The sequence below is a fragment of the Myotis lucifugus genome, unplaced genomic scaffold (genome assembly GCF_000147115.1).
Source record: "Myotis lucifugus unplaced genomic scaffold, Myoluc2.0 scaffold_15, whole genome shotgun sequence".
NCBI lineage: Eukaryota > Metazoa > Chordata > Mammalia > Chiroptera > Vespertilionidae > Myotis > Myotis lucifugus.
Genome location: NW_005871063.1, coordinates 10184275 through 10197596, shown reverse-complemented (window position 1 = coordinate 10197596; position 13322 = coordinate 10184275). Strand labels below are relative to the sequence as shown.

Below are 13322 nucleotides of genomic sequence, written 5' to 3'. Positions count from 1 at the left end.
TGGTTGTGGGCACACCCCCAGTAGGAGGTGTTCAGGAGGCAGCTGATCGATGTTTCTCTCTCATAGGTGTTTCTAACTCTCTATCCTTCTCCCTTCCTCTCTGTAAAAAATCAATAAAATATATTTAAAAAAACACTATGCATATTGTTATTTTATAACATTTATTAAATAATTTATATAGGAGTTAAAATCCAGTTTAGAGAAAAAAGTGATACTGGGATTTTCAGGTGATCTTTTTTTGCATTTTTCCACGGAGAAGTACAACAAACACTTTAGGTATGTGTCACACCTAAAGTTTATTTTTAGATTTGTCTATTGTTTTTGTTTGTGCATTTTCATCATTACAAATAGCTCTTTTGAGTAGAAATACAAAATATACTAGGGAAAATAAAAGTAGAGATTTGGGTAGAAAGAAGTCTTCAGGTTTTTAATAGGTAAAGAAAATTAAAATATTTAAGATCATGCTACCATTCCCATTTGGAAAAATACGCACAAAAACAATGTGAACAGTAGACCAGGTATGAGTTATTGAAGCAGTATAATTAAGTGATGAAAACTGGGATAGCAGTAGGATTATAATGGAGGCTGGAGCAGATTTAGAACACATTTCTGATATGTGGTCAAAAGTAATAGGTTATGCTTAGAATGTCAAAGGATAGGAAAAGAGTTATAGTTAGCTCAAGACTGTGTAAACAAGTAGATAATAATATCATTACTTTTATTATTTTGTCTAAAGCTTTTATTTGTATATTTATCTCCCAATTATTGTTGACATACTATAGCAGGTGTACAATATAGTGATTAGATATTTATATACCTTATGAAGTGATCATTACTTTTATTTTATATAATTTTTTATTCCGAAATGGTGATAGTTTGGTCAATGCATTTGATAGAGATAAACAAGTGGCAAAGTATTTTGTATTATGTGTGAATATTGGAAAATCTGTCCATAAAATTGTCCTTTGGTCAACTATCACATAGTGGATTTTGAAGTTAGAAATATTTATGTCCTTGGTACTACTAGTTTTTAGACTTTGGCGATTTATTTAACTTTCTCAGCCTCGGTTATATAGGAGTGATAATAGCATCTACTTACTGGGTTACTGTGAGGACTAAAGTATAGTATACACATAACAAATTTAGCATAGTTCCTAGAACAGTGACATTTAGATATTGTTTCCATTACATGCAACAGACATTTTAATCAAATGTCTAATATCATCTTCTTACTATGGATAGTGGAAGTGGAGTGTATCCCAGACTATAAAGATTATAAGGAGAGATGAAGCTCTAAGGAGGAGTTTGGCATAGAACAATCGCCTATGAGAGATAAACGTACAGAAAGTGAGCAAAGCATTTGGGACAAAAAGAAGCTAGTGTGGATTGCATCACAAATGCATGTATAATATACACTAGATGTTGTGTTTGGTCCTTTGGGAGAAACACAAGTGGTCAAGATGATCTTTGCTAGCAGAGGGTAAAACTAATAAATCTATTTTACAGATTGCTGACAGAATGCTTCAATTCAGGGAATTCGTAAGCCTTTAAAATAACGAGTGGGATTCCTGCCCTCCTTGTAAAATCTCAGTCTCTCACTCTTACACTTTGGCTATTCCCTGGTCTTCTAATCCTTCTCAACTTGATGTTTCTCACACTCCTAACCTTGGGAGATTTGGGCCTAGATAGATTAAAAAGAATAGAATCTATGGGATAGCATATATTTTAAATCATTTCATCAAAGTCTTGATTATTTTATCATTAGTTTTATTGATTTTGTTTTAATCTGCTTCAATATTAAATATAGATCTATACACTATTACACTTTAAAATCATCTTATTTGAGATTTATTAAGTAAAAGAATATATTCCTGCTGTGAAACATTTTTTATATTTACTCTATCTTATAAATTCTTTTCCCATCTAAATCAAATTTTTTCCTTGCTAGACTGCCTCAAAAGAGACAGGTGAATGAAATTGTGTTATTTTTGCAATTGCAGTGTCCATACATCAACTATATATATTACGGGGCTCTACAATATAAAAGACATTATGAGATACAAAGTTGTCAGATTTTGTAGTCCAGCAGGAAAGAAGATAAGCTTGTCAATGTGCCTGCACACATATCTTCATTCAGAGCACTCCCATCTTGACATTTTTTTTAAAGGTGAATATACAAGTAAGCAATCGTTAACAACTAACGTTATACATTCATAGTTGTTCAAGAAATTCCTAATGGGTTTTATTTTTTGAGGAGAAAACACCTTGAGAGCATGTGTGTGTGTGCTCTGCTAACAGCTCACACCCGTCCTATTGACAACCCTGAACAGTAGATAAGACAGTGTCACACTGGGTTAAAATGGATCCCAACTGAAGCACAAAACTTAGTTGAATACAACTTAGTTGGATACAGACCCTTAATTACAAGTTATACAAAAAGCATGATTAAAAACATTCTGCTGAAATTCGTCTAATTCTTTAGTTGCATTTTGTAATTACCCACGAAAATAACTTGGAATAGCGTTGTTTGTTTTTATTGCTACTTGTAATCCTTTACAATAAAATACATTTCTAATTTTCTTTCTACTGAGTCTTAATAGTTGTTAGTCTTAAGTAAAGCTACAATTCATTGATTATGTGCCTCGGAGGCGATAAAAAAGTTTTCATTTGCCAAAACTAATTTTAAAAAATTCCAGGTGTCCACACTTTTCACTCTTTCTTTATAAAGGAAGTTCCTCCATGGCAGTTTTAGAGGACTATTAAGCAGCTCTCTGATATTTCAAGTAATGAATAACCCACTATAGTACAGATAAGCATAAGAAGTGAGACATGTAATATGCACTTTTTTCTGAAAGTATTTTAATATTAAAAATGTGAATTTGAAATCTCGGGAAGTTAGCCATGCTATATGTTAATTTATATATACACTTTGGCTCAGTGGCCTTTACATAATTTTTTAAAATTGATTTTTAGAGAGGGAAGGGAGAGGGAGAGAGAGAAACATTAATGTGAGAGCAAAACATTGATTGACTGCCCCTACAAGGGAATCTTGCCAGCAACCCGGGCATGTGCCCTGACCTGGAATTGAACCAGCAGCCTTTCTGTACATGGGAGTATGCCCAACCAACTGAACCTCACTGGCCAGGACTACATTATTTTTATTTATTTAACATAATTAGTTAATTATATTGATGTGGAAATGGTGAAAGCAAACCTCTGGCTAAGTTAAGTTATTGTCTACCTTGTTTGATTAGAGATCTTTTTCCCAGTAGCTAACATAGGATGGTATACAATACATGTTGAAAAATGAGTTAAAGAAATAGTTAAATGGTTCATTTTTATCTTTTAAAGATCATTTATTAATTAACAGGATCATATGACTATAATAACACTCCTTTATTTCAGACAAAAATTAGTCCATATTCAATTTTCACATTTCCTAGCAAACTTGTATGCACAACTAATTAATAAGTATGTCAGATCATGTGATTTCCTGCTACAAATGCTCTAATAACTATTCCTCTCCCTCTACCTTGAAGCCATAAGGTTGATATCTTTTTTTATTAATATATTTTTATTGACTTCAGAGAGGAAGAGAGAGAGAGAGAGACAGAGAGAGAGAGAGAGAGAGAGAGAGAGAAACATTGATCGGCTGCCTCTTGCAACCCAGGCATGTGTCCTGTCGAGGAATTGAACCATGATCTTCTGGTTCATAGATAGACCACTGAGCCATGCTGGCTGGGCATGGTGGTCTGAGATCTTGCTTGATTAGGCCAGTTCACTCACCACCAAAGATCATACTTTAACCTTATCTCCTACTATTCTAGTGCTCCCCCACCCCTTATCCAGTCTCCTGCTCCTCACTGGTTCCTGTAGAAATTCCTCTCAGCAGGAGCACTTTTATACCTTAGGGCAGTGGTTCTCAACCTTCTGGCCCTTTAAATACAGTTCCTCATGTTGTGACCCAACCATAAAATTATTTTCGTTGCTACTTCATAACTGTAATGTTGCTACTGTTATGTCAATATCTGATATGCAGGATGGTCTTAGGCGACCCCTGTGAAAGGGTCCTTGGACCGCCAAAGGGGTCTCGACCCACAGGTTGAGAACTGCTGCCTTAGGGCATTTGTACTGTCTGTTTTGTCAATCTGGAATGTTCTTTCTTCAAATACATGCAAAGCTCTCTCCTTTATTGCCTTTAAATCTTTATTCAAAGAACAACATCTCATTTCTGATCATCAGATTTAAAACTGTAAGTACTCCCTTCCCAAATATAGAAACCTTTGTCATCTATATTTTTTTTTATAACAAACGGAATGCAGTACCATCAGACATTGTACCTTTAGCTGATATATTTTGTTATTTCCTTATTCCATTCATTAGAAGATAAGCCCTTGATGGAAGGATTTTTACATATTCTAGTAACATCATTAACCCAACACCTAGAGTAGAATCCAGTGCAAAGTGGGTGCACAGTGAACACTTGCTGAATATGACAGACTCTCCATCCTGAAACTGCCAGGATAAATTAAAGTAACGATAGAATGACGACATTTATTGTCATCCACTTTGAATCTGCTTGGATGAGTAGTAGTGTTATTTCTTTTGTATTAACAGGGATTTAAAAACAAAGGACCCAGATGGTCAGATACAATAACGAAAGGCAGATAGAAATGTGTTTTAAATGCGTGCCAATTTGGCAGCAACATCTGCGCTGCTTCCTCAGCCTGCATTCTTTACAGATTCTCTATATCATCTCCCTAAATAGTCTGTGGATGCTCCTTAGGGGAAAAACTAAAAAAGCCATTCAAAATGTTAAACATTGTTTGATGTGTGTGTTTCTGAGCTTACAGCCAATTCAATTAAGTGTGTCCCCACTTTTTTTTATTAGTGTTTCCATTGATAGGCACTTAAATGATCTCATTCTGTGTAAAGGTTACACTCTTCAAAAACAAATTCTAATCCTGCTATCTGTCAGCCTTAAAATACACAATACCTAAATTTGGGAATGTTCTGCTAAATCATAAGGTAAAGAAAATGTGTAGGTTGAGGAGTATCTATCCACATACAGAAATGTTGGACATCTTGGATGACATAAAATTTTAGGAGAGATTTGAAAATCTTTTACTAATAAAGTAAAAAGAAGATGGGTGAACCAGGACATACCGAAGCAGTTAATTTTTTTTTGCTTTGAAGAAGTTTTGGCTTTGCAACATTGGTAGTTGTATGTAATGACAGGAAATGTAAGAAGGAAATTTGCCCCCTCCGACACTGTAAAGATTTTGAAGAAAGAAATTTACATTAGGAGTAAAACTTGAGAAATAAATAGGATGGCATCGTCTCATAGAAATCATTTAAGAAATGAGGAAATTTATGTTCTATTATTATGTCTGTAATAGGCTTTTACTTTTTAAAGTAAGATAATCTGTTTTTAAATGATTGCTTTCTGAAAGCAGTAATTTGCCAACACTATCTGATATGGAATAGTTTTGGTAAAATGTCTAAGATATAAATACTTGCAGGTTTGATGTGGGAAGATAGATATAGTAAATTTTCCAGTTTTTTTGAAAAATAAAGAGGAGGGCAAATTAAGACAATAAAAAAATCCATCTTACTATAAACCAATGCTTCCTTCTATTTTTTATTTAATTTAATTTTTTACATACTATGTGCCCTAGGGTGAATAAATACCCTTTGCATGAATTTATATTGATTTATTACATTTAGGCAACAGACCTGAATGGTTGATATTATATGCAGAGAATTAAGGCTCATAGCTGTCAGAGAATAAAATTAAGGAGCTATTTTTTGCTTGCTGAGCAAGGCGGAGCTGCAACACTTGAGAGAGTTCAGAAAGCTTTCCTAATACCTGAAAAAATAAAAGGCCTGAGAAGTAATGTTTTGCTTACTATGAGAGGTGCCGTCCATGACCCACCATCAGCAGAGTTGATACAGGTAGTCTGACTTCAACACATTACTGACCACAAAAGGCTTAGGATGCAGAAGGAAGAGCAACTGTAAACATCATTACTTCTAACCACCATGCCTAGGAATATGTTGCTCACACAAACTTCCTTTAATTTTGCAATAAAATGAACTCTTGGTTTTCCATGGGTCTTCATACGTGGTGAGGGTTGCCTCTCATCCAATGGGAAGTGGATTAATTCTCTTTCCATAGGCCACCTCTCAGAATCCCTGTTAGTAGAAATAGAGGCCCCCACCCAAGAGAATGTATTTATACACAGTGGTCTGGCCATTGGCTTCATCTGTGTATGTTAAAATGTTGGCCTCATTCATTATGGCAAATTGCTTTTTAAAAAATCCTTCTGTTACTTGAGCCTGCTATATGATTCATAGTTTTTAGTTATGTGGTCAGTCTACTAGTGGAATTTACACAAATTTGTGGTAGGGGTGATTTATTAAAAACGGACAAAAATCAAGCCTTTTTCCTGCCACAAATATACATGTCTGAAGTGCCCTTTTGAGAATGAACAAGCAAAATAGACTAAACTAAACTACAAGTTCACATTAATGTCTTAGAACCATTAGTAAACAAAGTGAAGTTTTGGACTTTTTTGTTTGTTTGTTTGTTTGTTTTTTACTGGTTAGAGATTATATTAGGGACAAAAACATACATAGTATATATACTACATTTGCACATGATCTAATCAACAAAAAATTACCTTTCTCTAATGATATCCCTGCATGCCATATTCCATTTTAGGCTTATTTAAATGAATCCTATATAATAAAGATGTAATATGCAAATTGACCATCACTCCAACACACAAAATGGCTGCCCCCATGTGGAAAAGATGGTCGGCAGGGGAAGGCAGTTGGAGGCCATCAGGCCAGCAGGGGAGGGCAGTTGGGAGGGACCACGCCTGAAAGGGAGGGCAGTTGGGGGTGATCAGGCCTGCAGGGGAGGGCAGTTAGGGGCAACCGGCCCGTAGGGAAGTGCAGTTAGGGGAGGGCAGTTAGGGGCGACCAGGCCTGCAGGGGAGTGCAGTTAGGGGCAACCGGGCCAGCAGGGGAGGGCAGTTAGGGGCAATCAGGCTGGCAGGGGAGCAGTTAGGTGTCGATCAGGCTGGCAGGGGAGTGGTTAGGGGGTGATCAAGCTGGCAGGCAGAAGCGGTTAGGGGAAATCATGCAGGCAGGCAGGCAAGCGGTAGGGAGCCAGCAGTCCCGGATTGTGAGAGGGCAGTTGGACATCCCTCAAGGGGTCCCAGATTGGAGAGGGTGCAGGCTGGGCTGAGAAACACATTCCCTCCCCCCCTTGTGCACAAATTTTGTGCACTGGGCCTCTAGTATAATAATAAAATTGGTTATTCTCTATAACCTTACCTTAATATTATTACAGCCTTTTTTTCTATCCAAAATATCAGTTTAAGGAATTACTTTTATTCTCATCTTCCAGGATTTGGAGTAAAATTATGAGCATCAGTCTGCCAAATTTTATTTTTGCCCCTATTTTTAGATTCATTTCAGTCACATTAAACTGAGTAATGAAAAAATACCCTTCAAGGGCTTCCGATGAGGCCTATAGTCCTTGCACTCTCTTGATCTGATAGACATGGCTTGAGTCCAGGTTCTTTGTAGGTCTCCTTGTCTTTCCAAATGGCCTACTGGACAGGACCCAGCACAGCTTCACTGCTCTTCTGTTCCATGTTGGCTACCTCTCTTTCAGAGGAAACAGTTATTCATCCCTGTGCCCGCAGTCACGGGATTGCTGGCTGAGCCTAATATAGTACCATTTACTTGCCTTTGCCCTCAATTTCCCAGGCAGGAGTCAGACCTTGGCCCACTGCCCTCTGCTTGGAGAAAGCCAGCTCTCTGGGTAGCTCCTGTAATGTTCTCTTATTAATTTGATCATGGAAGGTGGCTTCCATCACTGTTTCCCCAAGTGGACCCAGAGCCTCTCAATGCAGTAATGATTGTCTCTAAAAAATGTGTACTTTTTGATAGCCCTGCAGTGAGTAAGGGCGGGCAAGGACCTTGAAATAGGCTACTTTGAAAGTCTGCAGAGGGAGTTTTAGAATTTCTCCTTGGAATTTTGTATCTAGTGGTTTTGGTGTTAGGGGGCAATTATAACGTTAACCACTTTTTCTCATTGTTGAAAACAATATTCGCCATTAAAGACATGACTAGGCGATGAGACATTCCTTTGAAGTACTCATGAATCTGCATTGGCACGTTCACTTTAGTGGCCTGATTTAATCATTGCAACAGCTCTGTGGAACTGGGACTATTAATCCCAATTTACAGAGGAAACTAAGCAGGAAACTAAGATTCGAAGTCAATTTTTAAGGTCATACAGAAACTGTGAATATGTCTGCTGGACAGCTCCCCCTTTTCCTGCCACACTGCTGCAGGTAAGACATATCCGCTTAATCCCCATGTTAGCCAGGACTGCCCGACATAGTTCTGAAATAAGGTCATTTCTATTATTAATGATCTTGACCAAAGCATACAATCTTGACATTGGCTGAGTGAAAATATATATTTAATTTTTTTCAGACAATAGATTTTGAAGGTTTCAAGCTATTTATGAAGACATTCCTGGAGGCTGAGCTTCCCGATGACTTCACAGCACACCTTTTCATGTCATTTAGCAACAGGTTTCCTCATGCCAGCCCCATGGTCAAGAGTAAGCCTGCTCTCCTTTCAGGTGGTAAGTGTAATTCTTTACTTGAAAAATGTGTATACAGTAAAAAAACAATAAAGCTTGAAGAGAAAAATGAGTATCAAAGTTCTCTATAACAGAAGAGATGATTTGCTTAAAAATTACCTTCATTGTAGGGTTTATACTCTCATACTGATATTATGCACAATATTTAAAATGTTTCCAAAATGATAATAACTGTCCATTAGAAAAATATACTTTATCATTATCCATCACTTATCATTCAATATCATAACAGTGTATGTCTAGGTAGTAATTTTAAGAGATACTTTCATCAGATGTGGAAAAATTCTCTTTTAGATGTTTTATACATAAATAAAGTGAAAGTCAAAACTGTGTAGAAAGCATACTATTTAATTTAAAAGTGTGCAGATTACCAGTATACTTTTACATTGTCATATTTGTAATTTCAGAGGAGTTGATTTTTCTCTTAGATACTTAAATTTTTGTCACCAGAGAGATGATTAATTCTTTCATTATGTATAGCTTTTTAAAGATGTCTAATACAATAATACCATTTGCTAATTATCTCATTCTCTATCCAGTCGGGAAAACCAAAATCTCACTGTGTAACTCTAGAGAATGTGAAGTAGGAAACTGGCTAAACAGTGTTGAAGGGTTGAGAAAGCAAAGAGGAACACTGAGGTGAGGCAGTGGTAGAACCACACGCTGCCCCGAGGTTGGAGTAATCACATCCCAGAAGCTGGAAGAAAGGCCCTCTGAGCTGGGATGCACTTCTGTGGAGAGGATATGTCCTTCCTGGCTTTGATAGCTCAGGAGCTCAAGGAGGAGCTGCAGCCTTGGGTGTCAGACCCCTTAGGAGCGTCATGATGGTCTGTGCAGGTCTGTAGAGAGAGCTCACTGTGCCTTTGGTGGAGTGGGAATAAGCAGAGACTAGAGCCCATGGCTACTGGAACCGCACGCTGTAAGAGTGACATGCTGGAGCCATCTCACCGGAAGTGCAGGTAGACCAGCCGGAGCTGCCCCTTCTCCTTCCTGCTTCCTACTCTCTGTAGTGCGCCCTGTGAACCCAACTGGTTTCTGGCTGGCAATGGAGAAATGTGGTCTACTGCTGCTTTTCTCACGCTCTTTGATTTTATGTCTCTTTTAAAAATTAAAAATTATTTTAAAAATTATTAGTCCTTAAAAATTATTGAGGACTCCCAAGGACCTGTGTTATGTGGGTGACATCTTTTGCTGTTACCACATTAAAGATGAGACACTTTAAAAATAACTATGAGTAGCCCATCACATGCTAATAAAAATTACATATGGTTATAAAAAGACTTAAAAATATGGAGAAGTGGCATATTTCACATTGGTGCATTGCCTTTAACATTTGGCTTCCCAGCAGGAAGCTAAATACTGGTAACCATACTTGCATCTCTTGCCATATCTATCTTATGTAGCCTCTTGGAAATACCACAGTATCCTCATGAGAGAATGAGAGTGAAAACAGCAAATGCTATCTCAGAATCACTATTGAAATTGTTTTGACCTTACACATCCCCTGAAAGGGGCCCAGGGAATCCCAAGGGAGCCAGTGGCCCAGAGAGTTCCAGCCCAAGCACCACAAAGTAGCATATGAACATGTGAGTAAAGAGGACAAGTTTAATAATTGACACTCAGATAAAAAAAAAAAACCAACAAAACACACACCTATAATTAGGAAATAGGTGATTCAGCCATAAAGAAAACTTGGGCAACTTGACAAAGAGTCCACACTATTAAGCCTTATGTTGTGCTGTGTCCCCTTCTGTTAATGAATATATTTTTCCTAGAGCATTTTTGGTCCAAGCTCTGTAAAAACAAGTATATACCTTCCAAGTGATATATTATGATCCCTTTAACATATATAAACATTAATGTATATCCTAACCTTCAACTACCCATCAAATATTTTTAGTCCCTAAAATAATTCCCCTCCTATTACGAGTTGAGAGGACTCACAATGCTGTTTTTCTATGAATCAGTTCATTTGGTCTGTCCTTAAGGTATGGAGCCGGAGCTTACGAGTGTTCCAGGCTGAACATTTTAAAATGGGACAGTTGCTTACTTTGATCTCAAAATTAATACTTCCCATTTCTCCATTCCATGCTTTATATGGATTTCACCTGCCTTAGGCACAGTACAATCATAACGTTTTCCTTATTTAACTTACACGAAGCAACACTGTCCTTGGTTTTGAGAAAGGAGAAGCGGGAACATGTTTAATGTTTTCTGTCTGAGTAACTGTCAGATAGGATAGAGAACGTAAATTACTTAGGTCATGTTGCAGACATTCAAATCTCAAAACCTCTTTTTAAAAAAAATCATGCAATAAGTACTACATAGAAGATGCCAAATTTACAAGGAATAGAAATCAAGTCAGGTCTCAAAATGGAAACAAAGGAATAATAGCTGGTACTTCATTTGGGGCATTCACATATTCTGTAAGGACCTGCTTGAAAGGAATTAAAAGAGAGACTGTGTACCCCTCATGCAGCAAAAATAAAGTAAACGGTGATGCCTTTTCAAAGCAGGCCTCGCCCTTTTGAAACATAAGAGTGCAGTGTTCTTTGTGGTACTGTTTTAAACCCTATATAATTGTTAGACTTTGATACTTTTTTTCTGGGGAATAAAGAACACAAGATATTAAAATTTTCAAGGCCTGGTTATCCTTGAATCTAAAACTGAAAAATAAATATATTTTTATTTCTAGAACTTTGTTTTGCAATAATATGTTATCTACCCAAGATGTATTTGTGGTTAAAAACATCACAAATTATTTTTGAGATGAGAGGTGCTCTAATCTACTTTGTGTATCCCTGCTTAGAATTCTCCATATTTTATTACCACAATACCATCAGGAATATGATAGCTATTCTTGACTATATATTAACTGAACAATAAGGACTTCTCAATGAAAAGAAAAAAATTAAAAAAGGAAAACAATGTTGTTCTTGTTAATGAACAATAATCAAGTATAGAAGATGGGGTAAAAATAAAAAATAGTTATTATATAACTATATATCTTTACTTAATTGCAAATGGCTATAAAGGTTGTGTGTGCAGTTTTGTTTTATTGAACTTTAATACCTAATGATTCATCTGACATTTTGTGTAGTGAATGGTTTATTTTCTTAGGGAACATCTTGTTGCAATGTGACTGCTTTTAATCACCTATTTAAATATAAGATGATTACTTCCACTGTTCCCATGTTGGACTTTTCATTTTTGAAGGCGTTCTTGGTGCACTCACTTTCCAACTTTGTCATAGTCTCTTCTACTTCATCGTAAATGCCAGGTCCCTCATCCCTCACCAATGACCAGCTTCAGATCTTCATGTCATCCCTAAAATCTATCACTTGAACTATTCTCTTTACAGAATTTTTCAAGCCTTTGGACCCTTTGTTTTTCTGAAAGTGGCTTCTAAACCTTTAACTAGGAATCACTATGGTAATCTCATATTTCAATTCCTACAACTTGAACCTTGACAATCACCAGAGGGAAATCTCATAATTTTTCTGATTGTTGCCACTACTGATTCTTATCCCCCTGCATTAACATGGCCTTAACACCTCTTCAGTTTTTAAAAACATCAGTTGTAAAATGGATCTATTCATGATATTTTTTGCTAGATCAATTAGGTTAAAGTTTTCTAAGCTTTTTAGTTTTACTCAAATATTTCCCCTCATTCTCAACAGATGAAATTTTTTTTATGTCATACAAAAAATAGGCTCAATTATTCCCTACTCAACCCAGAACTGTACTATATCCAGAAGATATTTAGGGTTGAGAATAATACCAATAATAAAAAGTAAAGGTACTTATTCTTTGGTCCCCTCTCATTGTCCATTCCAGGTGGCAAAGGACACTGGATTTGTGCTGTTGAGCTACAATATCAATAGTGGAGTTTAGCCATAAAACCAGAGCATGACAACACCAAGAAATTCTTTTATGGAGAAAAGTAAAACCAATTTCTTTTTGTCCATAAGAAAGTTAATCAAATTAAGAACAGAAAATTGCCCAAAGAAAATGAGGTACTTGAACCTTTGGGAAAATTCTTTTGCCAAATGACTTTAGTGAATGTTCTTGCCAAAAGACACACTTCATTAGTTGTGCTGAGAAGAAACTATTAGTCTTATCAGGACTGTCTTGAGGATATTAAAAATTGTATATGTATTTCTGTGTGTACTTTTTTTTTTTTTTTACTGTGGGTGGCTTTATAGGTCTGTTGTGTATAATAAGCTACTTCAGTTTCCACAATGCTAAAAAGGGCAAAGACCTGAGAAATACAGAGTGGACAGAGTCAAGGCTATGTGACTATGAGGTAGGGAGGTTCTTAGCACACAGCTGGCACTTAAAATGGATTTATACATTTACTAATGTTGATGTACTTTTACTGTTGATAATAATGATTCTATATAGTCTATGTAGCTTACATACCTACATAAAAATGCTGTAGAAATAGAAAAGAATTTCTATTAGCTAATTAGCATTTATTAATATTGACCAGTGCATTTCTTATGCTCCTATAGTACCAAATTATTATTAGTAGTAGTATTTATTCACAAATTATTTTACTCCAATATATCTTCCATTGTGAAACCCTGAAAACCCTTTACATAACCAGAGAAAACCCCCACAACTTCAAGTA

The 13322-nt window shown here is 36.3% G+C and overlaps 1 protein-coding gene across 1 annotated transcript in view; it reads left to right on the top strand.

The window, feature by feature from the left end:
* The window catches only part of DGKB (diacylglycerol kinase beta), a 508498-nt gene that overhangs the window by 108120 nt on the left and 387056 nt on the right, over positions 1–13322 (top strand). Inside the window, exon 5 of the mRNA XM_023750675.1 lies at positions 8518–8671. Within this exon, the coding sequence (XP_023606443.1) occupies positions 8518–8671 (154 nt within the window). The remainder of the gene's footprint in view (positions 1–8517; positions 8672–13322) is intronic.